This window comes from Dryobates pubescens, chromosome 2 (genome assembly GCF_014839835.1).
Source record: "Dryobates pubescens isolate bDryPub1 chromosome 2, bDryPub1.pri, whole genome shotgun sequence".
Classification (NCBI taxonomy): Eukaryota; Metazoa; Chordata; class Aves; order Piciformes; family Picidae; genus Dryobates; species Dryobates pubescens.
In genome coordinates, this window is record NC_071613.1 from 33259940 (window position 1) to 33286650 (window position 26711).

General features: G+C 37.9%; 1 protein-coding gene across 1 annotated transcript in view; it reads right to left on the reverse strand.

Annotated features, from left to right (window-relative positions):
- The window catches only part of RAPGEF4 (Rap guanine nucleotide exchange factor 4), a 147519-nt gene that overhangs the window by 47433 nt on the left and 73375 nt on the right, over positions 1 to 26711 (reverse strand). The window contains exons 7-10 of the mRNA XM_054174442.1: positions 9116 to 9169; positions 8707 to 8813; positions 6687 to 6808; positions 4768 to 4951 (exon numbers count right to left, since the gene is read on the reverse strand). Of these exons, the coding sequence (XP_054030417.1) occupies positions 4768 to 4951; positions 6687 to 6808; positions 8707 to 8813; positions 9116 to 9169 (467 nt within the window). The remainder of the gene's footprint in view (positions 1 to 4767; positions 4952 to 6686; positions 6809 to 8706; positions 8814 to 9115; positions 9170 to 26711) is intronic.

Sequence of the window (26711 nt, forward strand, 5' to 3'; positions counted from 1 at the left end):
AGTGGTTTATGTGGGGCAGTAGCAGCGTAATTAAGTACAAAATTAAGTTAAGCCAGTACTAGCTACATTTGACTGGTGATTTAAGAAACATAAGGTAAGAATTTTAATAAATAATTGTTCCCATAGGAATTAACAACTTCATTACATGCTTGGAAAATCATCATGTCTTGGAAAATGAGAAGCATAGTGTACTAACAAATTTCTATGAGAAATTAAAATATAAAAGGATGATGTCTTACTACATCAGGTCTCGATCAAGACAAAAGGGAGCACTCCCTTCTGTATGTCTATTTGCCTCCTGTGTTAGCACAATGGGAGGACTGACAATCTATAGTGGATGTACCCAGTCTTTACTACTTCTCCTGCAGATATCACATGGAGAGATATTAGGCATCACTGCTTCTGTAAAACCTGTGTGGTGACCTACTGATGTTGATTTGTAGGATCCTGCTGTGTAAAGACCTAGTTTCTGCAGGGGACACATTCTAACAGCAATAGCTGGTTATAGGCAGGATAATAAACAGAATAGGTAGAGAACAAGGCTACACATTAATGGACAGGAGAACTCAGGTGATATTAACTGATCAATAAAAACTGTTCAGTGTTTGGAGAATTTATCAAGGTCAGGGACATTGAGCTTCTCTGTGACTAGAATGCTGACACTATCTTAGTACTTGGTCATTGATAAACTATGTACAGATGAGCAATATCATTGATTATTTTTATTAGACAGATTACTAGAAAATTCCCAGATAATAAGAAAAAGGAAAAAGGTCAGAGACCCCATAACACTGTGATCATATGTCAAATAAGCATGTATTTCCAGAGTACAAATTTTGTCTTCAAGTACCATAAAGAATATATAGGAAACATGAATAATTTTCCCCACTACCTTGGCTGAGTGTGTAAGTGAATGCAAGTTCACTTACTGTAGCACAGGAGCTAATTACATAATCTTTCTACTTGAATTGGTGTGCCGTGATTAACTCCATAAATATAACATATAACACTTATAAATGTCAGTGAACTTATATGTGGAAAGATAATCTGTATTTCCTGTCCCAGAAATATCACTTGGTTTACTAAATGTCATTGGAAGGAAACCACCAAAAACTTAAATGTTGTTACGTTGTTTAGAATCTTTTTGGGGGTTGGACTACATGACCTTTAAAGGTCCCTTCCAACTGAAACTATTCTATGATTTATGGAGGAATCCAGTATGGTTCTTAATACTAACATCTGTGTGGAATATCTAAATACAAAAAAAGATAACAAGAGAATAAATGTATCTTGCTGAACTTTTTACAAGACCTACAGAAGCTATAGATTCCTAGCCGTAATTACATTGCTACTTTCTTGTGTACAATTTTTGTGCTGTTTACCATATTTAGATTTGTTTTCCCTTCTTCTTCCAAGAATCCTGTTATCTTACTTCAGCAAGTGACACTAAAATTTGATTACTGTTCACATGTGGAGTCAAACAGTCTTTGTACTCTGAAAGCAATCTGTTCAGTGAAGTCACCAAGAATATATAAGACAGATTTATAGTTTCATCCATACTGCTAGCATACTGTAGCCTAGAGTTTTAAGAAGTAATAGAATCTATAATACCATCTGAGTTAAATACTGTTTAATGAATATCATTCTCCCTTTAAAGACTCCTGTTGTTATTGCACTTAGCTTTGTATTATGGCATCCTACTTAATCAGAGTTTACCATCTAGCTAGCTATAACTGAACACCAATACGATTATATAAAAATAACTACAAAAATGTTTTCAGGATGTATTTTCCTACTGAAGGAGTAAAATGCTTGTAAGGAAGGGCTTGTAAGGAAGGGTTTGTAGGGAATTTTTGTAAGGACTTGATCAAGCTCTGCACCTGTGGTCCAGGTATTTATAAGGGACAGAGAGCTGTTTGCTGCTTCACAAAAAGCTATTTTCACATTCACTGTATGTGTTTCCAAAGAAAAAACAACCCACCCAATAGCAGGCAAGAGCCTGAAAAAATTTCCCTGAGCTCTATTCTGTTTTTTAAACTATAGAACATTCTTTCACAGTTTGACAGTTAAAATGCTGCAGTTAATGTAATAAACAGAGAATTTTTTAAATCATCTGTCAAAACAAGTGACACTTTTGCCAGAGATTTTCAGATTTTGAACAATAGAAAGTACCTTTCAAAGCAACAGCTTCATTATACAATCACATTCTCAAAGTAATCTTCTCATCAAAGAATATTGTCTTATTTCTTTCAGGGTAATTATCTGAGTTCTGCAACCTCTCCGGAAATGGTGACTATATAAAACGCAGCTGTGTCGGTTTGAAAACTGTGGGTCCTGCTCAGGTCAGCTAGAGCCAGTGTCACTAAAGCCCTGAAAATTCCTTGAACTCTCAGCAGCTGTAATGGTGCCCAGTCAAAGCTAGCAGGACTTTGAGGATGCACAGGGATTTTAACAGCTTTGATACAGCTCAGCCAGGGTGGATTTTCAGCTAACAAAAACATAACATATGTAAAGTGAATACTGGAAGAGTAGTTAATATGGTGCCTAGCAGTACATGCTTGCTTCCATCAGCAAAGGGCAGCAAAAATAAGCACTTCCAGAGACAGCGATAGGAAAAGATGTCAGATAACTGTCAATCTCCCTGTGTTGCATGAAAAAACCCTTATGAATATTCTTTTCAGATGAAGCTGTGCAAGTGATGACACAGAGGGAAGAGCAGTACTTTCCACAGCATCATTCCAGTCTTTCAGCTCTCTGCAAGGAGTGTCAGCAATAACCAGTATTGATCCTGCAAGGGTAAACTTACACTGGCTACTCTGAAAGTCATGATGGAAAGCAAATATAGTAGGCAGTCAAAAGTCATGATAACCTGAAGGGGCAATTCTGCAACAGCCAACCTGCTCAGTCAGTCTGAGTCAAGGAAGATAACATAGAGGTGCAGGGTCACAGCACATAGCACTGCTCACAATCTCCTAATGACTAGTGCCTGCTAAAGGGATGCAAGAAGCTCTCTCTCATTCCTCAGTGGAAAATGCACAGGATATCCCTGTGAGAAGATAACACCTCAGATCCCTGACACCGTAACGGTTGTTTGGAAACACCATGCTCCTGGTCTGTGTATTTTTTATGACTATGAGTGAGAGCTCCTAGGTTGCATTTGACTAAACCTCTAATCATAGAATCACAGAATTGTTAGGTTTGGAAGGGACCTCAAGGATCATCTAGTTCCAACCCCCGTGCCATGGGCAGGGACACCTCACACTAGATCAGGTTGCTTAGAGCCACATCAGCCTGGCCTTAAAAGTCTCCAGGGACGAGGCTTCCACCACCTCCCTGGGGAACCTGTTTCAGTGTCTCACCACCCTCCCAGTGAAGAGTTTCTTCCTAACCTCCAATCTGAATATACCCATTTCTAGTTTTGTTCCATTCCTCCTAAAAAGTCCCTCCCCAGCTTTCTTGTAGGCTCCTTTAAGATACTGGAAGGCCACTATAAGGTCTCAACAGAGAAAAGAGAATTTATAATTTTAAAACTGTTACTGCATGACAGTCTTCCTTGTTTTCATAAGCACAATTATCTGATGACACTTTTTGAAATTCAGTGGTTTTAGCAAGTTTTGGGAAAAGTGCCAACTAAATGATCTTACAATCTAAACAGGCAACATGGGCAAGAAAGGAGCTGGGGAAGGGTACAGGAATAAGCACTTATGTTAAGTGGACTCAAAACATTTTTAGTATAAAAAAATGTTCTCACTCTGTAGGGAGGGCCTAATCCTATCCCATAGCAAATACAGATTTTGCTAATGTCCTCAAAGGAAGAGGATCCTGCTTTGTGTACTTACCTTTCTTGCACTGACCCTTACAAGTAAATCTTCAGTGAAGATGACCTTAAGTAATTCATTATTCTTGGTGCACTCAATTAGCAGTAATATATGTGGCCCCTAAATACTACCTTAATAATGAAGAGGTTGTCTTCAATAGAGGGTCAAACAGAGTTTATACTGATTGCTTTGAAACCTGCTATAAAGCTGTCTGTAAAAAAGGCCTTTAGCACAGTTTCCAGTGTGACCAGAATGTATTGCTGAAAGGATGGTTAGCCAGATGATGCATGAGAGGATGGGATCTGATAGCTATGAAAAGCTTCAGACAGACATTTTCTGAGGCCTAGGTACAGGAAGTGTCTTTTTTAAATGTATTGATTTTATAACAAAAAGAATGCATAAATTAACCCAGAGAGCCACATCTCACACCTTGCTAGCAAACTACAACAGGCCAAGTCCAGTCTATCTTCATTCAATAAAGTTCCACCAAGGATGAACCTAATTAATGGCTGCCACTGACAACTGTAATTGGAAGGTACCTGCTGTGCTGACATCCTACCACTATACTCACTCACAGTAACTGAGTGTAGCATAGTTAATTGAATTGCATGCCTACACAGAAAGTGTTGACAGAGCAGGACTCTGTTATATGCAACTTACTTTAGGGAAAACTGAAATGAAATAAAAATGTATAATGCAGCATCTTCCTCAAAGTGAGTATAAAGGCATTCATGGCCTTTGATGGTTATTCCCAACACACAATTCAACTTATAAGCATTAATAAGCAGTAAAAAGGACTTAATATGAACTTAAAAACTTTAGAGGTTAAACAAACTGGCACTGAAGTGAAATAACTGACCAAAGGATGCCTGATAATAAATGTAGATTCCTCTTCTTTGCATGCCATGAGAAAGGCTTCTGTATAATATTAACTCAGTAATCTGCTTACGGTTTTCTGAGAATCATCCTCATGTGAGCATCTGGCCCAATCTGAGACAGAAGCAGCATAGTGTCCTGTAGCTCCTCATCACACTCCTTTTTCTCCTCCTCGGTTGGCAAAGGGGCATCTTCACGCTCATCATCCAAAAATCGATAAAATAAGTATTTGTCTTGAAAGTGGTGTTCCTGATCCACTGAAAAGAACATAACATAACAAACACTAAGCTCTCCTTCTCAGCGTTAATTTTGTAGAAATCTGTATAGCATTGTATACATCACAGATAAATTAGTTAAGAAGGGGCAGAAAGCTACAGAGAAACTGCAAGAGTATGAACTACGTTTTTTAAAGTGCCAGCTCATTACTTTACATGGTTTAGGACTGAGTAGTGGTAAGCTGGATTCTTTGGTAAGTTTCAGAGCAGTGTGAGAAGTGTAGATTCAGACTAGATGTTAGGAACAAGTTCTTTACCATGAGGGTGGTGGAACATTGGAACAGGTTGCCCAGCAACATAGTTGAGGCCCCATCCCTGGAGATACTCAAGGTCAGACCTGACAAGGCTCTGAGCAACATGATCTAGTAGAGGATGTTGCTGCTGACTGCAGGGGGGTTGGACTGGATGACCTTTGGAGGTCACTTCCAACCATTCTATGATTCTTTATATCCACATAATGTAGCTCAAAGGGTACACATTTAAATAAGAATAGGATAGGATAGGATAGGATAGGATAGGATAGGATAGGATAGGATAGGATAGGATAGGATAGGATAGGATAGGATAGGATAGGATAGGATAGGATAGGACAGGACAGAATGAACCAGGTTGGAAAAGACCTTTGAGATCATCAAGTCCAACCTATCATCTGACACCATGGCAACTAAACCATGGCACCACACGCCCCATCCAGTCTCTTCCTAAATTGTATACTACCAGTGCTTTCCAAAAGGCTGTTATGTGTGTGTGCTGTGGTTGTGTGTGCTCATATGTATGCTTTTGCTGTTGCTGTTCTTATTGTTTCAAAACATTCATTTAAGGAAACAATTCACACTGGAGAAATTATTACATTATGAAGAGGTGTCTTCTAGCATGAATACCTTGCCCCACATGTTTCAGGCAGAGATAAAAGGTTACAAAAGCATCTAAACTCTTTCTGATGTGCCAGAAATACACACCATTAAGATGTAATTCCAGGGGCAGGTTCCTTGACATGTGTCTTGGAGGAATACATTAATGGAAAGGCTACCAAGAGAAGACTTCTAAAGAGAGGCTATGACATAGAGGACTAAGTCTTGGTCTTCCAAGCAAATCAGAGTGATGTGTTGAGCTGGACACTGTGATGCAGCTTGCAATAGCTTGCCCTGGGAGTTCAACTAAATATTTGGCAGAATCAAGGTTAGAGCCCTCAGTGTAAGGAAATGGTGGAAATCTGTCTTCTCAATGTGGAAATTTCTCCCTAGTATATGGAAAGCACAACAGAGGATAAATGGCAGTGTACTGTAATAGAGCTGCTCTTTTGAACTTAATAAAACTGTACATGCAAAGCTTCAGATATGAATACTGCTTTAGAAAGCAACCCTCTCGAGGGCTATAATAATCTGTTACCAAGTAAATCCTGCCAAATAGAAACCGAAAGTCAAGGTGAAATACAGTCAGAAAATTGACATAAAATCCCAGATCTCTGCACTGGAATATTTGGAGTGCTGAATTTGGGAACCATTCCAGAAACACTGAAAAGCATTCCAAAATTATGTATCTATGCAAACACAAACGCTCACATTCACTTCCAAATGTTGCAAATCTTTTATGTAGATCAGTTTGTGTATGGTAATACATTGTTGATAAATGAACAGGCTGCTCTGTAGCATCTCTTTTTCACTTATATTACATGTCATCTATGTTATAGTCAAGAGGCTGATTTTCTTTATCTTACCATGGTTGAGAACACCTTCTTCCAGCAATACTTGCCACATGCCAACAGCCTGAGTTCGTGAATGGACGCAAGGACTTTGCTGGATCATCCAGTCAACTAATTCTGTCCCCACACAGCATTGCCTGAAGAATAAACACACAGAAATTAAAAGGGAGCTAGCCAAGAGAGAGACTACACAGTATCTGCCAAGAATAGTGATATATTAACCTCTATATAATCTTAGTCAAGTCTCCCTACAGAAAACATAATTTCATCATCTCCATGTATATGCCTGAAATATCAGGGAAGCTGTTTATTTTTGAGAGGATCGCCTCAGCAGCAACAGATAATTTTGCAAAATGCAAACTTCAAAGGATCACAGTGAGCCCTTATCACTTGGTACAAAATCTGTTGCACCAGTGCAACAACCTCTAACCTAGATTTCAAAGGAAACCCTCTCTGTATACCATAGGATAGCAAAAGCCTCACACTTTTCTGAATCCTGCATGAAAACAATCATCTAACACTTTAAAAGCTTTCAGCTTCTACAGCAAAAGTGTTAAGTGAGTGTTCTTCCATTTGTAACCAACCACACTGTATTTACAGTCACACTGTATTTAGGGACAACATTTTGTGGGTCTACGGTGTTTCTGCTAGATGCTGGTCACCTTGCAGCTGCTGACTGATCTGGAGCCAGACAACAGCAGGCCTCAAGTTCCGAAGAATGCTCAAATAGAGGGAAAATACCAATAAGCCACATGGTCTCTAAGTAAAATTCTTTACCATAACACTCCCTAGGTCAGCAGAACAGAAGCAAAAAAGCAAATTTATCAAAAACTTACAAATCTCTAACTGATCACATGAAGAACAGAGAGGAAGTTTGCTAGTCCTTCTAGACAGGCTCTCATAGCTCCCTACTTCATGCATCACTTTGAGAGACCAAGGAGATCAGTATCACAGTATCACAGTGATAAAGGAGATCAGTGACCAAGGAGATTGATAATACTGAAACTGCTGGAACTTAGCTTAAACAACACTTCCAATTATAATTCCATTTTGATGACAAAACTTTTCTGTTCCTGAATCCTATCTAAATTTTGTCATTCCACATTTAAAATCTCCAAAGACAGAACAGTTTTTTGCAGGTTTGTACGAGATAAAATGGTACACCTATTTAGACCAGCATTGGTCTTCATTTATCACACAAGCTCTTTTGTTCTTCTAGAACAATGAGCAATATCACACCATGATATACTCGCAGATCACAAGCTCCAAATACCTTGCATCATTTAAAATACATTTTGGACTGAAATATGGGAAATTAATGCACTTATCTCAAAAGCAGATCAGCAACATATTGATCTACTATTTTAAAAAAGACATACTCCTGAGATTTAAAAACAAATTTCATTTAAATATATGCTGCATAATGCATTAGGTATTTGATTTACGCATCAGACACTAAAAAAATTGATTGGTGCTTAAGCCAACAGTTGCTAGAATCTGATTCCTTTAAGTCAGATTCGTATTCTGCTAGTGCCAGTTAACCCACTTTAGCAAGACAGTGCTGCCACCAGCAGGAAAATGAGACAGCCTGGCAATGCTCTGGAAAAAAAGAGAATTTAAATAGAGCAGAAAATCTGCATAAGGAATGTTTCTCACCAGGTGAATTTGCAGAACTCCACAGTGAGCAGCACTGCTCTAGTAATCAGTACAGTAACATATTAATGAACTTTCCTATTACCTCTGTGAACTTTTTAACTTGATATTGCATAGAATATTCCAGCTAACTATGCTATTAAATTTGTAAGAGTTTTTGTATGTGAATGTTCTGTCCACAATCATGGACTCAATTTCCAGTCAAATTACTTCAGAAAAGATTTACCAGGTCCATCAAAGACTCTATAACATTCAGACTAAAACAGCAGCACAGAGTAATTTCAGACCTTTTTAAACCTTCAAATACGGTAATGTATAAATCACAAATCAGAGGATGGCAGGCATAAAAATTCAGAGACCTCTATACAATCAGCTCACACACCTGTAAGTCTTCAGATGGTATTTACGATCTCTTATCATGTGAGGGGCTCGGGACAGAATTGTATTCCTCAAAATCTTTCCAGCTCTGAGGATCTTTTCTGAAGGAACCTTGGAGGGAAAAAAAAACAAAAAACCAGGGACCAAGACACACAGATTTTAAACTTTCCACAATCTCTGTATTGCCTTCTGCAAAACAAAACACAAGTTCTCTTTACCTTAAATTAAAACTCTTTGCACAGATAATTAATTGTGCAGAGCAATGCAGTACGTATTTGGGATTCTACATCTCACATACTTATTACATCTAACAAAAAGCATCACTTCAGCTGACACACACCACACTCTTGGCAATAGGAGTTATTTTCATTTGTTTGATGGCCTGACTCTACAGCACACCTATGGCCTATTACCTGTGAAATGATTTTAGTAGGACGATGTGGGATGTGAGGTTCAATAAGAGGTGTCTGGAAAAAAAAAATCAAAGGTTGAGCAGCAAAGTAAAATAAAGGCTAAAATGTAAAAAAAAAATGAACAAAGAAGATGTAAAAACAAATGATGTGTAAGTCTAAGCTCTGCCCAGGGGACATGAGCAGAAAAGGCTCTTTGAAGATATCCTAAAGACAAACTTGGCTCTTAATTAAAACAGTGACATGACATGTGAAGATGAGTCACAAATTCACATTAAACATTCTAAACTACTAATGAAGTGTGCAGTGGCCAAACATCACACCAGATCTGAGGCTATGCAGGCATAGATAGCTCTTCTGCTCACTGCTCTTCACCCACAGTGAGCACAACAGCATTCCTCCACATGTGGCTGCCTCTGCCATTCAGTCCCCCAGTACAGAAATTCTCTCCTCCTTTAGCCCCTTTTACTATTCAAAGGCAGAACAGACTGATTGGAAGCATGACAAAACACATCATGAACTGTTGGGTTGACAGGTATTGCTTTTCTTAAGTTGAGCATCTGTTCATTAGCTCCCACATGTTTTAATGACATGACAAAGTCCTTGTACTAATCAAATAGTGCGAGGAGCTACAAATGCACCAGGAGACTATAGGTCATCTGGCAAGGGGAAAATGAGGACAGCATATGACAGAAATCAATAAAGATAAGATAATCCTAACAGGGAGGCCTGTTTATGGAAAACAATGCAGATAGTTTTTAATTTCTACTTACACCTTACAAGAAGTCTCTGGAAAAGCAAATCAATACAATTAAATTGGGATTTCTGATTTTTCTCATTAATGAGTAAAAAGTTTCCCACAGACTCATGTAAGTTAGAAACATTTCTGTCCCACTAGAAGGGCAGTTGAACATCCCTCAATATTTCTTGGTTTCTAGATCTGTGTGGAGCATGCTTTACACAGTCTCCCTTTGCAGTTAGAGCATGCTAATAATAGCAAGAATCTTTTGAAAGATGCCTCTAACACAAACAAACCCACTGAATAACAGTTTCAAACAGATACATGAACAAACAATGAAGTCAGAGATATCACTCTGAGTACTAATAATTTTTGCTTACATTTTCTTTTTAAAGGATTTCAAGTCCTCATCAAGTTCAATGAGACTGAAGGTAAATATATACTTAAATGGTTGGCTAAATAGGCAGTAAAGTAATTATAAAAATGATTTTAAAATTCTACATTCTTAATTATTTTTTTTAAAAAATCAACAAAGCACAATCTTTCTAGCTTGCAGATTTTAATTCTAGTTAGGAATATACTTCAAAGGAGACATAAAATATATTTAAGACAAAAATATAAGAGACTATTACAGCAATGAATTAGTGGAAATGAATGCCTATTTTTGTTCTTTAGAGCTTCCATTAACCTGCAACAAAAATGCATAAAACTAAAGGTGAAAAAAAATTAATGTGGATGAAGGTTTGTCAATAACTCTTCCATCCTAATGGAAACAGAATAAAAGAGAGCATTTACAAGAAAAGTGATTCAGACAAAAAGTACAGAACAAAAACAAGGTGAAAGCTAAGGCACGGCACAACAATCTGCAGAGAGCAGCAGCAAGGCTTGTTCACCTACATTTGATCCTGACCAATACAGAAAGATCAGTTGCAGACAGAAGGTAACTTGGGTGAAGGTGATCATGAAATGATCCAGTGTCAAAACTTTACAGAAGGAAGTATGAACATCAAAGTAGAAACAATGGACTAGGAAGAAAATCTTCCATAAAACCAGAATACTGATAGCTAAATTCCTGGAGCAGTTCATGGAGGAGCAAGTGTAAGGTAAAAGATGTTAGAGAGAGCTAGTAGTTACTTAATGAAGCAATACTAACCACACATACAATATATAATAGCACAGAGCCAGAAGGCGTAGTAAAGACTCTATTTAAAGAAAGAGCTCTTCACTGCAATACAAGAAGAAAATGTGCAGAAAGGAGAAAGTAGGTGGTTTACAAAAGGCAAGGATAAAAACTAAAATTGAAAAATGAATGATAGAATTAGAAAAGGTATGAGACAGATCTACTAAGAAATGTCAAGAGGTACAAAAAATACTCCACAGAACATTATCATTAAAGGAAAGAAAATAAAAAGTGTTGATCTACTGCTCAACAGAGGAAAATTTACTGACAGATAATTCAAGAAGGCCAGAAGTTGGTTCATTTTTCACATCTGTGTACATTAGAAAGATCCATGGCATATCCTAAGTAACAGACTGACAGGACTAAAATCTCAGCATGAAAGCAAAAGAATAGATGAAAAAACATTACATAGGTTAGCTATTTTCAGATTGGCTGGATTTGCAGAATTTCATGCAGGAAACTTGTAAGAGCTTGGAGAAATTCAGAGGGCTGCAGCCATCTCAGAACCATAAGCAGCCACCCCAGAACCATTGCAGCCACCTCTGACAACTCTTGAGGACTAAGGAAGGCATTCAAAGATGGAAATGCAAGAAAAGGAGAAACTGAAAAATTAAAACATGACAGCTTAACTTGTTTTCCTAGAAAAAGTCTATTTATAAACACCTGGAAAAGAACAGGGAGATGAGTCACGTGAAGTATATTGATCAAGAACAAATCCTGCCACGGTAATCTAATTCCTGTCCATGACCATGTAGCAACACTGTAGATTAGAGCAGAACCAGTAGATTTTCAACCCTTTACTTTTGTAAGGCTTTTGTACTCTGTCGTGGGATATTTTGAAAGCAATTACTGGCAAAGCAAAGTCAAACCGGCAATCATATGAGAGATATGATCTGATCAGCATTCTCAAGAATGTATCACATAAACCTGTTGATATTAACATGGGATGAAGTAGAATGTACATTGATTGATCCTGCAGGAGACTTCAAGATGGGAGAGACTGCACACGTACTGGAGAATAAATTTAGAATTTGATACAGTTTTGACATTGGACTGAAAAAAAAAAGGTGCTCTTATGCGACACACGTAGTGCTAAGAACTTTTCTGAAGTAGGGAGAATCAGCTATATAAAAACAGGGTATGGAACAAGTCTTAGTGCAGTTCCACAGAAAAAGAAACAGATACTAACAGATACTAAACATAATTGAGTAAGCAATACTACATTTGTGTGAATGCAACAAATACTGTACTGGGATGCAGTAAGATATTAGCTACATAATGCACTTCTGCTTTAGTCAGCTCAGATAAGACCTAAGCTGAAGTACTGTGTCTCGTCTGCCCGCTTTACTTCTAAAGCATCTAAACCAACAGGACAGAATTTAGAGGAGAGCAACAAGACTAAACACTGTACTAAACACTGGTGAGGCCACATGTTGAGTACTGTGTTCAGTTTTGGGCCTCTCACAACAAGAAGGACATTGAGTTGCTAGAGAGTGTCCAGAGAAGGGCAATGAAGCTGGTGATGGCTATACAGCACAAGTCTTATGAGGAGTGGCTTAGAGAACTGGAGTTGTCTAGTTTGGAGAAAACGAGGCTGAAAGGAGACCTTGCTTTCTACAACTACCTGAAAGGACGTTGTAGTATGGTGGATGTCAGTCTCCTCTCCCTAGTAACAAGTCACAGGATGAGTGGAAATGGCCTAAATGGCCTGAAGTTGCACCAGGGGAGGTTTAGACTGAATATTAGAAGAAACTGAAATGGTTATCAAACACTGGAATAGGCTCCCCAGGGTCATCCCTGGATGTCTTTAATAAGACACACAGATGTGGTGCTAAGGGTTTAGCACCAGACTTGGTAGAGTTAGGTAATGGTTTGACCCTATGATTTTAAAGGTCTTTTGCAATTGAAATATGATTCCATGATTCCCTAAGACTCTGGAAGGCAGAGAAGGGAAAGATGGAGGTGTGGTAGGGGAAGCAGAAAATGATCATGAAAAACGGTGATAAAATGACTTTCAGCATGAACATTGACAAACTTTGTATCTATAAATTCATGAATTTACATATGAGCCATTCAAACAAATCCTTCATGAAGCCTGTCACAAAGTCCTTATTTAAACTGGGGTGAAGCATGGAAAGTAAAAATTTTAGCCTCCATTCCTTTGAAGCTTCAAATATTTATGCATGAGAGCAATACCATAGTTTTAAATAGGACTATTCATGTGTGTAATTTATGCACACATCTAATCTCTGCAGAAATAGGCCTTGGATTGCAAACTATAGGGCAAGGGCTGCCTTTATTTCTGTACTTTTTACATCACTGAGCAAGCCATATGCAAACAAATAAATAATATAATGAACAGCAATAACAGACGACTAACATGAGGTCTGTATTTGTCAACTTATTTGAATCAGATAAATCAAATCCATGAACACCTCTGTAAAAATATATTTTTCTATTCCCTTGTTAAATAGCTGTAAAAGGATTTTTTTTCTCTGAACCTTTACATACGAATGAATGCTTTCAATCTACAGCAATTTGGATCTGTAGAAACAAATGATGGAGGAGACCTAACTTACTACTCTCAAATGTTAACTTATGAAATGTACATTGCAAAGAACTAAGATGAAATAAAACAAAAGTCAAAGAATCATGTTTTTCCCATGACCTCAGAGTAGCTCATCTCTGAACACAGAACAAGGTTAGGAATTTTTTTGAGTTAAACATGGCATGTGAGGTTACCAGGGCGATCAGATGAACCTGTGCACTACTGTTGGTCCCTTTATTTCCAACTAGGGCACTGAAAAGAGTTGCAACTGACATCTTTTCCTGCTGGTTGGCAGGGGATCCAGAAGAAACAAAGGACAAAAGCCACACAAGTCAAAAGGTGACAGGAGAAACAGTCACATCACTGGGAGGCCTGTTTGTTTTACATACTCAGTATTTATTGCTGTTGGTGATTGAGGGCCTAAATCCAAATCCCACTAAAATCACTGGGAAGTCGCTAATTGACTAAAAGGGTTTCGAGTCAGGCCCATAGCATTTGATTCTCCTAAGTGTATTCCAGGAAGCCAAGCATCTTTAGCTCTTAATGGTTACAAATGACTCCTGATGACTTTTCATGACTGCCATTAATGACTACTATGCTTGAGTATCTGTGACTACATCTCCTGAAAGGCTGACAGTGCTTGACCTGGTTCACGTGAGAGGAAATAAAACATAGGAAATTAATCTCTACAATATTGGTGAAAGTACAGCCAGTCAGTAACACGCAACTGAATCCCCCAAATTCCCCACAGCCCTCCCCCACAACACCCCTCCATTCTTTCTTTTCTTGTGATTATTTCTCAAATCCAAATATCCATTTCCAAAAAGTTGCCCTTTTTTGGGTAATAACAATATTGATCTCAGTCCAGGTTTGTAGGTGACTTAGCAACACTTTGCAATTAACAAAGGACAAATTGCCCAGCAAGAGCACATGTTGCTGCCCTTCATCAGTGTTTACTACACAATGCAAGTATTAAAAGGACCTTTAGCCAGTCTAGATAGTCTAAAATTGTACTACCAAAGAATCTTCAAACCATCCAACCTCACAAAAGACATCCATATAGTTTCTTAAGAAACATCTGTAAACAGCAGAGGTGGAAAGCAGGGCAAGGCATGAAGAGAGGAAAACAAAAGGATGTCTGCAAAACTTGGGATCTTCCACAGAAACCTGAATTCTAAATACTCATAGTTAACTATGAACTAACTAAACCAAACAAAAGAGACTAGTAGAAACTTTCAGAACAGTAGTTAAGACAGCTCAGTTTTATTAATTTTTTTTTCTGACTGCATACCTTGCCCAAATCAAGTAAGCACACTGTGTTTCATTTTCCCCTTTTTGAAGAGACGAATACTAGTAATTTCTACTTTTGTAAAATGCTTTGAACACTGTCAGGAAATGGGCTACTATCAAAATATTCAGAGTAATGATGACTGTTTTAAAAATCTTTATTCTTTAAATGTAATACAATGTGAAGACTAAACTGTATTTTAAAATATATGCTAAGATTGCTTTTCTTTAGTAATCTACATGTATTAATAGCATAAACAGGAAAATGTGTCCCTTTAAATTCCCAAATACAATCAGTGCAGTGAATTTATTTTAGAAAGTTAAATTGAAATTGCATTATTAACACTTCTGCAGTGTTTCTTTGACAAACTGTAAATGTCTGTCCTTTTAACACAAAATGATTCAGCCATTACCAAAAATGATACTTCACTGTGAATGTCAAAGGGAAAAAGAATATTGAAACAGACTATGACCACTGCACAAAGCCCCCTAGAACATGGCTAATAATGTCTTATTTTCCTGTCATTTTTCTGCTTCCCTGCTACAATGAAACAGCTGCTATAACTACACTGCATGCATTGAATAAAATGTCAGAAAATGCTAACTCTGCTGTGAGCATTCCTAATATTCTGATAGAGGTGTGACTACAGCTGGCATAAGGAATCTCAGCCCAGCTTTTTTTTTTTATCTATAGAAGAGTAAGGCATTTTTTCATTGTCTCTCATGAGAATTACTGGTTTCTTAGTTATCTATGGCTTTAATGGCTATATTTACCCAAGTTTATTTGCTTCTTGAGAAACAAATGATAAAGAAAACAAAAAAGTACAATAAATGTTAATCAGCAAAGTTACTGTTTTTAAGATTTGCCTCTTACCTGTGACATAGATACACAGCAACTATTCGAAAGGCAAACTTAAGGGAAATTAAAGATTAATGAGCTTCTGGAGGATTTATTTCACTTGATTCTAGATCTGTTTATAACTTATGCACACAGGACTCCCCTACACTTTGATTACACCCAGATGTCAGAACTGCCCTCTGAGGACTAGGTAATGACATGAAATGGTTTCATGCCAAAAACTGGATGAAGTGTGAATGAGGAGGTGAAATTGTGAATCCATTAAAACCAAGGGTAAGACTCTTGACTTCAGTATAGTCAAAAGGCCACTCAAGTGAGGCAAGAGTACTACTGTCTCCTGGGTGACAGCAGTTTATGTAACCCCAGCTGATCATTCCAACTCTGAGTGATCCAACTTCATCTGTAAAACGGGGATAACAGAATCTCCTCACATTTCAGACAAGTGATGAGAATGAGCAACTGAAACAATGATGAATGCTGCAATTGAAATACTGGAAATCTAGTGTCTACAAATTCATTCTGAGCATTTTGTAATGATTTTTAACGCAGAAAGGAAAAGTCATCAAAGTGAGACAGGGCTAGAGAGTAGTGAAGCTTACAGCCTGAGTTCCCTGGAGAGGTCAGCAACAAGGTAAAATCTCTGTCTATCAGGGAAGATAATTTAATTTCAATTCATTTTGTGTCTCTTCTGGTAATTCCATGTTCCTTCTACAAGTTCAGGACAGCGCATTGTAAGAACACACATGAAATGAAGAAACACTCAGCACATCTGACTCATATTCCAGCTGCCTCATCTATTTCTCATTCTTCTTCCTGTCATCCTTTTCAGAAACAAAATTTTGCTAAAAAACACAACCACCAAACCACTAATCAGGAATAATCTAACAGTATCTAGTGCAACACCTTCTGTTGTCCTAATTCACAGGAGATTTTTCATTATCTATATTGATTTTTCCCATCTACATAGACTATGTTTCCTAAAAGAGGTAAATGATTGATTCCATAGTGTATGAAAGTAAACAAAGGATACTGATGGCTAGACTAGAACACTTCTTTTTAAAGCAAAAACATTCTTCTTTCAGACAAGTCTTTCTTTATTTCAACAGCTTTAATTCTTCTGTCATAAACATAAAAAAATATTCAAGCACTTCTGTTTAATTTACATATTTGTGCATCAGTGGAAAAGACAAGCATTCTGCTCTTGGCAAATATCCACAAAACAATCCTATCTTCTGTAAAACTTCTATTTCCCACAATGTCTACAAAAGCTTGTCAAAGTGGAGGGTGCTCACATGCCTAACTTGCTTATTCTGTATCATCCCAATCTCTCAGACTGTGCAGGTGATTTTCAAAACTGGACGTCAGTCTTGTTATAGTAAAGTACTTCTTGCTAGGGCTTCTGATACAAAATACAGCTCCTGTCCCTGACTAGGGCAGGTTAGCCTTGTCACAGCCCTGCTAACTACACTGAACCCAGAAAGGATCTGGTCACAAGAAGCAACATGCATCTTCTGAGGACAACCCATCAGCATCACTACCTTCTGCTATGAGAGCACATTATTGTCTGATTCAGTAATGGGCAAAGTCCAGCAGCAGACTTTCAAGAGGGAAACACACACTATCAAGAATAAGGGTTTTTCTTTTTCTTTTAGAGTAAAATCCAATTGTAGTCTCACATGTTTAACTAGCATGAAATGAAACATAATTGCTGTATTAGTTAATCAGTTAATTTAGTGTTCTTCAGATAATTTAGTGGTAGCAATTGTATTGTCTAAAAACATACAAAGACATTTGGAATAAAAGTTTGGATCTGAACAACACAGATTAATAGGCCTCAATTTTCAAATAAATTTCATAATGCAATGGGAATAATCAGTAAATAAAATACAAACACTGAGTTAATGTGCATCTGTGTGAACAGTAGGTATTCCCCAAGAAAAGAGTTAAGGAATAATACTATTAACTCCTGCTAATCTGAACAAAATATAATTAGCATTGGGAAATAGTAAATATTTTGTATTTGGAAATTTGCTTCTTCCCTCCTCCTAACTTCCTACAGAGCTTGCAGCTGCCTAACTTGCTACCATTTAAACCAGGCCTGTTCACATTTGTTCTCTTTGTATGGAATTTCTTCCCTAATAACTACTGAAGGACAGACATTTCTAAACATACTTTGAGCTGCTTCTGTTGCTAAATTATTCTTTACTGCAACTTGAGAAAAAAAATGGTTCCACAAATGCATACAGAACACTGCAATAATTAACCCAAGATGGATACAGAGAGGTGAAATTACTCTGCCTGACATTTTCCCTCACTAACCACATCTCTTTACACCCCAATTCACCACAGTATGCTTCTGAAAGGGATGACCTCTTTTTACCTCTCAGTATGTAGCCCAAGCTGTGTAAATTCTGTGATGTCTGGCTTTTAGGAATATCACAGAACCAGCCCTGTCCTTGTGAAATGGAAAGGGATCTATTGTATGTATTTTGTAATTTATCCCCTTTCTCCTATTTCTCTTTAATGTTGGCATTAATTTTCACATCATCACTAAAAATATTGCATTGTCTAGCTGAAATTCTGTCCTGACATCTGTCAAACACTCTCCTCCTTTTTAAACATAATCTCAAAATTATCTTTGGCTTAACTGACTCTTTTGTGACTCTCTGTGGGCTACATAGAGGCTAAGGACTGTTGCACTATGTTAAGTGTGAAAATGTTTGCTGTTCCAGAGAAGTTTAGTTACTGTAATCCAAACCAGCTAACCAGGATATATTGAATATACAAAGAGTATTCTCAGCTAGCTTACATTTTAAAAAATCATTATTTCTGCAATAATATAGGAATCTTCAGCTTCTCCATGACAGTTGGTCTAGAAGACTGCCTCAGGGAAAGGAATGTGTGTCCTCCTCAGAGGAAATTTTGACACAGTGAAGTACAATTTTATTGCAGATTGTGTCTGTGTCTGTGACTGTGTACTGCCACAAAGTCACACAACACTTTTCAGGCAGTAAAACAGGTTCTCTACTCCAATGCTTGTACCAGAAAAGCCAGACAAAAACCAAAAGACATCACTTCTAGAACACTAACTGAAACATTGAATAAATCCAACAGATTAAATAGCATTCAGGAGCTCTAGCAAGGTAACCTCCTGATTTCTTCTCTCTTCTTCTTCCTTGAGTTTGAACCAGTACACTAGGAAGACAAGAGAGCCATTCTATTCCACAGGCCCCAGGACTGCTGTGGATCAGTGGCTCTACCTTTACAGTATAATGAATGTCAGAAATCTACTGTTACAGTTTTGTCAACAATGTTTTTCCCAGTGCTGCCCTGGAATCATCAGCAGCTAATGCTGCCATTCAGCAGAGTGTGAAATAAATCAAGGGAGACAAAAGGAAAGGGGGTGGTTTAGGGTCCTTTATGGAATCAGAGAATTGTTAGGGTTGGAAAGGACCTCAAGGATCATCTAGTTCCAAACTCCCTGCCATGGGCAGCAACACCTAACACTAGATCAGTTTGCTCAGAGCCACATCCAGTCTGGCCTTAAAAACCTCCAGGGATGGGGCTTCTACCACCTCCCTGGGCAACCTGTTCCAGTTTCTCACCACCCTTGTGCAGCCCTTACAGTTTTCCCAGTCAAGATAAGGAACCTTGTGCAGCTAGTGACAATAGGCTTTTCTTAGGTTGGTTTCCCAGACTGATTTATAATAGCTGCCAGAACCTGGCAGCTTGCAGTCCACAAGCTGAAAATCTCAAGTCTACACTGGCTCTGAACACAATTAAGACAACTCAATGAGGAGGAAGGGGGAGGGGAACAAATATTTGCCTGGATCTGTATGTGTATTACAGCAGTAAAAAGAATATATTACAGAAGTCTGTATTTAAACACAGAAGACAGAAATCACACAGATTAATTTGTAATTTAACAGTGAAGGGCAACAGAGCTGCAAGGTGGCCTAACAATACAATCACCTGCCAGTTGTCCCTCTGCTTCCCCTGCAGCTAATGTGGCCTTGCAGAAATGCCAGGTTTGGGGCAGGAAAGCCTCAGTCCATAGCTGATAGACCCGGTAGTGCTTTCTCTGGCGGTCAGATGTTTAAGGCTGCAGACAGTTCACAGCAGCCTCAAGCAGGATCACTGTGATCCATCCCCTCCTTAAATCTCGCATCCAGGCTCTGTTCTGCTTACTGTGCTGGCCCTGGCCAGGAAGCCAATTTTCATCCAAAACAAGAGAAAATTAAGCACAGAGAAAAGATTTATGTGTTTATGACACTTTTTCTCCCTTACCATCAGGCACACAAAAGTGTCAGGGTGATGATAGAGCACATGTAGCTGGATGTAGGCAGAAAGGATGATGGAGGTGGGACATGGGGGAAGATAGGCACCCTACAAGTCCCAGTGTAGGTCACAGCCTTGTGGTCCTCCTAGAGCCCAAATGTGCCCTGCTCTGAGAGCCGTTTCCTCCACCATTTCACTGTTGCACAATCACCCTCCTCTACCTCTGCTCCTGTTATCACTGTTGGCCCTCACATGGCTCTAAGGTGGGCTGAGTCAGAAAATGGGTTTGAGTAGAAATTAACCATCTGAGCCATTGTGCAAAAGGCTGCAAGGAAGGAGTGGCATGAGAGATGTTTCTTCAGTCCCCTCACATTCATGCATTGGAAGTCAGCTACTTTAAAGAGTGAGGATGGACAAAGCAGTACTAGGAGGTCTACATAGACTTGATCACAATTCTCTCCTGTTAAGCTGCTGGCTTCTTCCCCATCCAGTTCAAATTAAAGGGTATGACACAAATTTCTAATATTTTAGTTTCCTAAGATGAAAACAATTGTGTCTGAGTAATCCTAATTAGAAGCATTGTAGGAATTGGTACCGAAAGTAAGACTATTTTTTTTCTTTTTTATTTTAGAACCTAAATTACATATTCTTTTCATGTCTCTACTAGTCAGTGTGTATTCGTACTTCGTTACTAATCGCTATCTTTAATTTTAAGACAGCTGCATCACTGATGATAAAGCACACAAAGATCAAATGTTCACAATCTTGTGCCAAGCTTTCTTTCAGAAGGAAATCTGCAGAAAGAATAAGTAATGAAAAGTCATAAATTATAAGTCTTTCAATACCTGAACAGCATTCACTTCTTTGCCATCACTGAAGATAATAGTCCTAAGTAGATTTTCAGCTCTGTCATAGATATCTGCCATTTTTGCCTCAGCAATTCTAACTCAGAACAGCTCTAAATGACACCATAAACTGAACACTCGTTTTGGTGGTGGTGCTCTTTGCATGGAGCCAGCACAACAGGCCTCTAGTTCTTGACTAGCTAACACAAAAAGAACAAAATCACTGGACAGCTTTTCTCCACTATTTATTAACCTCTCAAATTTTTGTCATCCATACACAGCTAAAAAAAGATGGTAGTAGACAATCAGATCAGACAAATTGATTACTTCTTACTGACTCAGAACTATAATTGACTTTATGGAATACCAATTTCCAGTATGTATTGTTGGACAGGCAAAGTGCTGCATGAGAGATGATGAGTGACAAGAAAGAATGTGATTTTAAGATCTCTGATCCAATTTTTCTGCCAAACTTGAGAAAATAATTACAAGATTAAAAAAAATTTCATTTTGCTGTTTTAGATATAAATGCCAAATGTGTTACTTTATTCGCTTGACTTGTCTGAAGACATGAACCTTGAAAAAGACTATCTTTTTTTCCTCATATAATTACCCACTCTCTCTGCCTTTCACCTGCAAGAGATAAATGAAGCATATGTGTGTGTTTTTTATGGGTTGGGACAGAATCACACAGAAGAGGCAACCATGAAGCGAGAGCCATGAAATGTGGCTCTGCAGTACTTATTATCCGACTGCCTTTCCCAGCACTGGCAGATAAGGCAATATGCTGTTTCCCCAGACAACTGGAACCAAGAATGATGATCCTATTGAAAGAAGATTCCACACCTAGTCCACAATGTTAGGTATTTTACAAATTCTAGCATTTTCTAGCAGTTTCTGTTATTTTTCCGTTATTTATTTTATTTATCTAAACTGTAATAGCAAGACACATTTAGCTAGGCAAGAAGAGTCAAGAAAGGGAAAATGTCTCTTCAGTCAAACTGCCTTTTTCCCATGTTGACCTAGGCACCTCTGTAATCATTTTTTGAGAGAAAGTTTGTCACAGAGGACATGAGTTCTTGTTTATGCTACTATTCTTAAGAAGGCCAGCAGTTTAAGATCCCCTTCAAATTATAAGATTTACATAGAAATACCTAGAACTTAGTTTTTAATTTCTCTACTGATTTTGGAACTTTTTCCTCCCATACTCTCTCTCTTAGGATTTATCACACCAAGGAGTGATCACAATAAGCTCCTGAAACAAAATACATTTGAAATGTATGAACACATGTGAATCCCACACATTACAATGTTCAGAATCTTTTCATCTGACAGTCACTCCATCTTTTTTGATGGCTGCAAGCTCTCTGTAGCAGAGGCCTCCATCCCTCCTTTGCATCATGGCACAAACAAAAATTGCAAGGCTTTAGGATACACATAAATTGCAATAAGGGCTGACATAAAAAATAAACAAAAACCAAGAGAAGTGGAAAACACCAAAATAACACTATGGAGATTATACATATTAATACTCAGATGTCAAAGTTATGGAACTAAAAATTCATCCAGTTTAGCTCTAACATTGCCTCAAGCATATGTTTTGCTTGTAACAGAGGAGGTCTCTCTCTCCCCCACCTCTCTCATTCTTCATCTTTTCACTCCTCCCTCATAATAAACGCCACTCTAAGGGTTGATTTGAATCAGAAAGTCATTGCAGCACTTAAAGAAGAATAGAGATGCAGACACACTTTTTCAAGATTGCTTTTCCATTCCTGAGCAAAGGGCAGTGGTTGTTTTGGAATGTTTGCAGCTATGACAGGAAAGGGAGACTCTGTCTTCAGGTGCTGATAATTCAGCTGTGCTGTTGCTATCGGGCACCATTCCCTATTTTTCCCATTATTTATCTTCCAAGACAAATGTGGTTGTTCATTTACATTTTAAAACTGAAATACACCTACATATATTTAAGCTCTGTTGTCACTGCTCTTAGAAAATGAGGGTAAAATTTAAAATAAGAATATTCCTTTATCACACGCAGTTTGCAAAACTACACTCTTTTCTGCAAAATATTTAACTCATCTGTGAAGACAAGTCTTGCCCCCCATCTCTTAGCAATCTCAGTGTTTTTGGAGACAGCTCTATTTCTCCTTACAGCTGTTCTTAGAATCACCACAATGAAAACTCATTATAGATAGAAGGGAAGATAAGTTTTTCTTCCAAATTCATGGAAGGTCTTTAAGAACCAAATATGCACTGAAGAGAAATTGAGTTATTTTGACATATACACTGATAAATGCACAGCAATTTAGACCAAGAATTCTGTTGTTTTACTCCACAATGTTACTCATTCCTGTTTAGTAAATAGATCAAATGAGAATCACTAATCACATCTGCAGGTTTCATATTGGGACTGCTCTGGCTAATTCTGTATTGGTCAGAATGGAGCTCAATTATATGATTAGAAACAAAGGAAGAAACTGGTTTCAGCAGAAACTGCCTGAGGGTCTCCAGAATTCAGAGTACACAACGAAATCATAGGTCATTGACATTTCATAGATTATCAGGTAGTTGAATTGGGTAACAGAAGATGGGATGCTTCAAATGTTTCTTTGAGGCACTGCTGTGCACACTGGCATTTGGAAGGGAAGCCTACAGATGTTTCATCTCCGTATGGCTGGAACTGCAGGAAGGAACACCTTCCCTGGTGGTTCTGTAACAGTTTAATTTATGCAAAGACTATTTATGTAAGCCAGCAGACTTACTAAGAATTTTGTTTACATTAAAGAGCTCTGATGATATATAAAGACCTTCATATTTTTCAAGATGAATTTCATTACAAACATATGAAAAAAAGTATTTTTCACAGACTCCTACTCATCTCACACTCCTGTCTTTGTTATCACTCCTGCCATATGCTGTCACCATGTGACTCATTGCCAGGGACTATATGCACAGCCCCTGCACTAGCCAAATTGTTACAGGTTGTCATAATGGTTGAACCCTGAGCACTTCCACTTAGAGCAAAATGAAGAACTTGAACAGAATTCCAAGCAAATTACTTTCATATATGTGAAATTGGTGCCAAAATATCAGAGCAGTTCCTAAAAGTGATTGGTACAGATAGGACTACATGAAGACACTATTTAGAAATATTATGCAATCACTTTAAAAAACAAAAACAAAGGGAATTCTTTTTTTAACCCTATGCTAATATTGTATAGGAGACCTGACTCTGGCACAGACCCCAGGAGAAGATAGGAATTAGTGCACTCATATTACTGGACAGTTACATAAACCATCCACATAGAAGATCAGTTCTGTTATAATACAGTTTTCATGTGAATGTCAGGGAGGCTACTACAATATTTAAATGCATAAAAATCAGCATGCACCTAAGCCTTACTGAAAATTCAGTGAAGAAATTTACATTTTATCACACCAAATTAACCAGAAAGAACATGGATGAAATGGTGATTTTCAGAGGGGTATTTTAGCACATCCTATAGGTGCTTTGCTATATAAAATGCCTTCAAACAAATCATATCCAATAAGCTTCCATTTTAGAGGATTTGGAGTCATCATATGAAAAACTTAATGTGGATGTTCCAGCCTGGAAGCTTAACCCCATCCACGTGGGTTTTAGGATATGATTTTCTGCACTAGGGGGAGCTCCTGCAGCTCTTTATCACAATGGACATCTACAGACAATACACGGAAGGCATCGAAATAAAACCTAAGAGGGATTTCAGAAAAAACAAGGCATATTCTTCACCCAATGGCAAGAAAGACTGCGTGAATTTGCACAATTTAATCTGCTTATATATTGTGTTGGGTACAATTTCCTCAGTACAAAGGAGATTGAAGTAGCAATTTCCCTATTTCAGGATGTAAGCTTCCACTAAAGAAGGCGTAAATGTATGTGGGTTTTAAACAGTCATACAGCTGCACACATAAAACAATCATGTTTTTGAGGTGAGATGTGTCACAGGAAAAATACACATGAGCAAGTCTGTACTATAATAAAGAACTGAAGTCTGTACCATAACAAACATGGATAAGAGGACTTCATTAGCACTGTTCAATCAGCCTCCATTCTTTGCTTCTGAGCATGGCATTTTTCAGCCTTCCTTTCAAGTCAAATTTTTTTGGTGTAGTTCCTTGAGGATGTGAGAGCTCTTTTAGCAAACTGCAATATGGAGATTCCATTATGGAAAACAATATAAAACTTCACCTTGGATCATTAGCAGGGTTAGAGCTTTTTGACTATCAACTACTTGAATAAATAGCATAATTAATCACAGATTTCTAATCCTTCTGTGGATCATTCCTACACTCTCTTAGGCGTGGCATCCACAGTTTACAAAGGCATTTAAGACATTTACTGATGACAGAAAAAATCACTCAGTACAACACTCCATAGGAGAGTGGAGATTCATGTGTTTGCCTTCTGTTCTTACCTATATTCATTCCTGTGTCTCTATGACTGATTTCTGCCACGCCCTCTTCTTTAAAACAATCATGTATCTCATGTCTCCAGAAAACAAGGGGCTATTTCTTTACTCATTTCCTACTTGGGCGCCAGTAGAGGGTGTAAGCGGACATGGGAGACAACAGGTTTTCAGTAAGTGTCTGGCTTCAAAATAATCAAAATGTTCCTCTAGCAGCTAGGATGAGTGACTGCAAGAAAACCTACACCATTAAGCATCAGCTCAGGAGTGCCCAAGCAGCCCAGGACCAAAGATGAAAAGTGTGTGGGTAATTCTGCATGCAGAATCTGCACAACCTATGTGCACAAGCTTGCAGTCAAACAGTAATGAGCCTCTAGTGAGCCAGTTTCAACTGATATTTTTCAAGGCTCAGGGATATGCTTTATTTTATAAAGGGTTACAAATGGTATTCCTTACTGCAGAACAAGCCCCAGATGTTGAGCTCCCAGTCCAAAGGGCAGGACTGCTAGTGTATCACTTAGAAAAGCTATTTAATATGTGCTATGCATCTTCTGCTAAATGCAGTGTCAGAGACGTTTGATCCATTTCAATTTAAAAATCACCCAGAAGCATGCTCTCAGCATGGCAATTTCAACCTAAACAGTGAAAAGTGGCCAAATTGCAAGAACAGGATCTTGCAGTGGGAGGCACCTTGCAACCCTGCTGCCATCTCTGCTGGTAATATATGGAAACAGAACCACTGCCTATTCTGCCTCACACTGGAACCCGACCTCCCCTGTGTTCTAAGTACTCTTCTGTATCTTTTCTAAAAATGTATTTGAAATTATTATTGATTTTTGTCATTTTGGCTTTAGAGTTATATTCATCTCACAAACCCAGCTATATCCAACTCCACCCCATGAGAATTTTTGAAAACTAGAGCTAGAGAGAGTAGAGTACTGGTATTAGATTGACTAGATAAAAAGACCAAAGCTGTGTTATTTTCCTTTATGTAAGATAGCTTTAAAGTCACTTTGTTTCCATTCCCTAAAATATAACTGAGGACAGTAGCATACTCTATCTCAGTATTTTATGCTCAATTTAACTCCTATATTGCATTAAATGATGTGCAATAATGTAACCCTAGATGCAAATGAGTTCGTGTTTGGTAGAAAAAAAAAATTTCTTTGCTGCCTTCTCCAAATAGAATTTTTAAATAGATTTTAATGAACTATGAAAACCAAACATCCCCATATGGTGAGAAAATTTCAAGGCATATATTAAAAGAAAAATCTTAGGTTATTCATCAAAAGCTAATAGAAAGACAAGAGAAAAAAAATTAAGCTATGAAGATGAAGCTCAAATAATTAGCAAATATGGAAAACCGCCTATTAGAGTGCTTGTAAAAGACTCAGTACAGCCTAAAAGATAATAAC